The 4,565-nt window shown below is 41.5% G+C and overlaps 1 protein-coding gene across 1 annotated transcript; it reads right to left on the bottom strand.

Annotated features, from left to right (window-relative positions):
* Positions 1 to 437: 437 nt before the first annotated feature.
* On the bottom strand, positions 438 to 1,025 carry LOC139192005 (secreted RxLR effector protein 161-like). The gene is made up of 2 exons (XM_070813052.1): positions 752 to 1,025; positions 438 to 634 (listed from the first exon to the last, which is right to left on the bottom strand). The coding sequence occupies exons 1-2, from the start codon at positions 1,023 to 1,025 to the stop codon at positions 438 to 440; spliced, it is 471 nt and encodes a 156-aa protein (XP_070669153.1).
* Positions 1,026 to 4,565: the final 3,540 nt, after the last annotated feature.

Below are 4,565 nucleotides of genomic sequence, written 5' to 3'. Positions count from 1 at the left end.
CAAAGCTATTGCAGGTGAACTCGCTCTTATTGATACTCTCATCAATGATGATTACCTCATCTTACACATCTTAAACAGCGTTGGTGTTGGAAACCTAGGTTGAACCCTCACAAATGATCACGTAAGTATGTGTTTGTTTCGGTACTCAAATGCTGGGAGAATATGCCTTATTCAATTAAAGAGCAAGCATGGCCTTAAATAGCCTTACAAAGAAAGATGAATCCTGAAAATAAGCAGCCCACGTTTTACAACCCTAGAACGTGGTATTGGACTAAGTCAAGCAAACAACAGAAACAAATAACTTATCCCTAAAGACTAGGGCTTATTAACCATAACTGAAATAAACCCTACAAACTAGGAACTAGGAGACCTAACCCTAACGGCTAGGAAACCCTAACAGCTTCAACATCCTCCCTTAAACTGAATGCGGTCAGCAATCAGTTTATATCCATGAATGATTGAACACCCAATAGCCCTCGCAGTTTTTGAAACACGTCCAGCTTCAGAGGCTTGGTCATGATATATGCAACCTGCTCCTGTGAAGAACAATGAACCAATCCTACAACTTCATCCTTGGTGAGCTCTCGAAGGAAATGGAATCGAATATCTATGTGTTTACTCCGCCCATGCATTACTGGATTTTTCGATAGCTTAATAGTAGAACTATTATCACACAAAATTGTTATGGACTTGCACGGTTCATGATCGAGATACTATAAGATCCTTCTTAACCAAACTGCTTGACATGCACTTGAAGCTGCAGCTACGAATTCAGCTTCAGTGGTAGATAACGTAACCACAGGTTGTTTCTTTGAGGACCATGAGATTGCCCTTAAACTCAACATAAAAACGTATCCAGAAGTTCTTTTTCTATCATCCAAATCTCCGGCATAATCACTGTCATTGTACTCGAGAAGTTCTTCTCTTCCTCCCTTCTTGTAGAATAGTCCAAAATTCACCGTGCCCTTTAAGTACCTCAATACTCTTTTTGTTGCTTTAAGATGTAGTTCAGTAGGTCGTTCCATGAACCTACTAATTAAGCTGATGACATACATCATATTGGGTCGCGTTGCAGTTAATTACATAAGACTGTCTACAACTCGTTTATACAGAGTGCTATCAACTTCTATTCCTTCTTCATCCTTCATTATTTTGAACCCAGGGACAATTGGGTTATGAACTGCATTGCATTGATCCATGTTAAACCTTTCTAACACTTCTTGAGCATATTTCCGCTGACTAACATAAATACCTTCTGACTTTTGGAGCACTTCTAAGCCAAGAAAGTAGCTCATTTTCCCAAGGTCGGTCATGTCAAACTCAGTCATCATTGAATGCTTGAAATCTCTAAACATGGACTCATCGTTCCCAGTGAATATAAGATCATCAACATAAAGGCAAACAATTAGCATTTTACCTTTAATCAGCCTTTTGACAAACAAGGTGTGTTCATGTGAACACTTCTCGAAGCCTTCATTCATGAAGTAGGACTCAATGCGGCTGTACCAGGCTCTAGGAGCCTGTTTCAGACCGTATAGAGCCTTTTTGAGCTTATAAACCTTGTGCTCCTGCCCCTTTTGTTCATAACCTGGAGGTTGTGCAATGAATACCTCTTCATTAATTTCACCATGGAGGAACGCTGACTTCACATCCAACTGATACACATTCCAGTCATTTTGAGCTGCGAGTGAGAGAATAACACGAATTGTATCCAAACGAGCTACTGGCGCAAACACTTCTGCATAATCAATCCCATATTGCTGGCTATACCCCTTTGCAACCAGACAAGCCTTGTACTTGTCCACTTCTCTTTTCTCATTGAGCTTCGTTTTGTAGATCCATTTGACCTCAACTACTCTCCCTTCTGCTGGCATGTCGACTAGCTCCCATGTATTATTTCTTTCTATTGCTTCAATTTCTGACTCCATCGCTTTTCTCCATTTGTCACTTTTCATAGCTTCCTCATAAGTGATCGGGTCTGATTCGGCAAATAAAGCTAGATGAGCCATGTCTTCCTCCTCGGAGAGACCTTCTCCATTTACATAATCTCTCATCCACACTGGTTGTCTTCTATCTCATCCCGCTCGGCCGGCTATGTCTGTATGATCATTGTGATCAGAATCCTCGCTGTCTGGTGCTGTTTCTTCTATCGTCGATTCTGCTGCATTGTTTTCATTTATTGGGTTGCCTCATTCATTTGATTCCCATTCAAGATCAGCTATGGTTGTCTCCTGATAAGTGTCATCCCAGTCCTAAGCTTTGTCTTCTTCAAAGACCACATCTCGACTTATCACGATCTTCTTAGTGATTGGATCATATAGCCGATAAGCTTTGGATTCCTTGCTGACTCCAAGTAGAATGCATTTCTTACTCTTATCATCAAGCTTGATTCTCTTACTGTCAGGAACATGCACGTGTGCTACACATCCGAATACCCTAAAGTGCTTCACTGATGGTTTGGAGCCACTCCAGGCTTCTTCTGGCGTCATATTTCTCACTGCTAGGGTTGGACTTCTATTGAGCACGTGAATGGCCCAATTCACTGCTTCTGGCCATAAAGTTCGTGGCATTTTCTTCTATGTAATCATACTTCGAACCATGTTCATAATAGTTCGATTCTTCCTTTCCGCGACACTATTCTGTTGAGGAGTGTAGGCAGCTGTTAATTGCCTTTGAATCCCATGCATGTTGCAAAACTCAATAAACTCATGTGAAATGAACTCGCCTCCACGATCTGTACGCAGAGTTCTTATGCTTAAACTGCTTTCCTTTTCAACCCTAGCCTTAAAAGTTTTAAACACACTGAGGGCTTCTGACTTTTCAACCAAATGATACACCCAAGTTTTCCTACTGTAATCATCAGTGAAAGTAATGAGATACCTCTTTTGACTGTTGGAGATTGGATTAATAGGCCCACATATGTCTGCATGCACGAGTTGAAGGCTCTGAGTTGCTCTCCACGTACTTTGTTTTGGGAAGGAATCTTGTTGTTGCTTTCCCACCAAACACTCTTCACAGACTTCCTTGTGTGCTTTGAACTTTGGTAAACCTTTCACCATATTCTTTTGCTGGAGAACCCTTAGACTGCTCCAACCCAAATGTCCATATCTGCGATGCCATAGTTGAGGTTGATTATCCATCATAGTGTTCAAACATTGATGTCCTTGGGGTTGTATGTGGGCTAGTAAGATGAACATGCAGTTTTCTGCCATCATGGTCTCCCAAATTAATCCTCTCTCTGGATGATAAATCCTGCATCTTCCACTTTTGATAAAAATGGCGAGACTCTTCTCTTGCAGTTGTCCAATACTTAGCAAATTGTGTTTTAACCCTGGCACATAAAATACTTCAGTGATAACTTGCATAATTCCGTTGACTTCCATACAGACATTTCCTTTTCCTAGCACATCCAAGCTTGAATTATTCCCCAACTTTACAGACTTTCTGAATGTATTATCCAAGGCTGTAAAAAACTCATTCTTACCACACATATGATTGTTGCATCCCGAGTCCAGGAACCACAATTCTTCTCTGTTGGCCTCCTTGATATCCACGTAGGCCATCAATAGCATTTCTTCACTAGTTTCTGCATAGAAGCCTTTTGAGTCCTTCCCCTTCTTAGGACACTCCCACTGAAAGTGCCCAAGTTCATGACAGTTGTAGCACTCAAGGGTAGTTCTATCTAGATTGTTTCTACCCCTTCCTCGTCCTCTTCTTCTAGAACTGCTACGACCACCTCTCCCACCTTGTTTGAGATCATAAGTCACCTGTAAGACTTGCTCATCCATTGAGTGTCGCCCCATTCTTTGCTCATGCATAAGCAAACTGCTTTGTAGCTCATCTATGGACAAGATATCTAGATCATTCGATTCTTCAATAGAGCATACAACATAATCATATTTGGCAGTCATTGATCTCAGGATCTTTTCGATGACTACCACGTCTTCCATCTTTTCCCCATGAATCCTCATCTTGTTGGCTATAGTGAGAGTACGTGCAAAATACTCGTTCACTGATTCCCCTTCCTTTATGTGCATAATTTCAAACTCTTTGTGAAGAGCTTGTAACTGTGCCCATTTAACTCTTGATGTGCCTTGGTATTTCTGCTTCAAGGAGTCCCAGATGTCCTTCGGGGTCTCCTTCTTCAATATCGTCTCCAAGATTGATCGGTCAATGGCCTGGAACATGTAATTCTTGGTCTTCAAGTCTTTGAGTCTCAAATCTTCAATGGTCTTCTTCTGTCCATCTGTGAGATCATCTGCTGCTGCAGGGATTCCGGTCTCCACCAAGCTCCAATACTCCTTGGAGCGTAGGAAATTCTCCATAAGCATGCTCCAATGATCATAATGTCTGTCAAACCTCGGAATTGCAGGCTATACAAAGCTGCTTTCAGTCGTCATGGCGTCGTTGTTGAGCGATGAAACTAGCTTCAATCAGGCCCTGTGGTGGGACTCTGATACCAGATGTTGGAAACCTAGGTTGAACCCTCACAAATGATCACGTAAGTATGTGTTTGTTTCAGTACTCAAATGCTGGGAGAATATGCCTTATTCAATTAAAGTGTA

Source organism: Malus domestica, chromosome 15 (genome assembly GCF_042453785.1).
Source record: "Malus domestica chromosome 15, GDT2T_hap1".
In the NCBI taxonomy this organism is placed as follows: Eukaryota; Viridiplantae; Streptophyta; class Magnoliopsida; order Rosales; family Rosaceae; genus Malus; species Malus domestica.
Note: the sequence above shows the minus strand (reverse complement) of the source record. Positions and strands in the feature narration are given on the sequence as shown.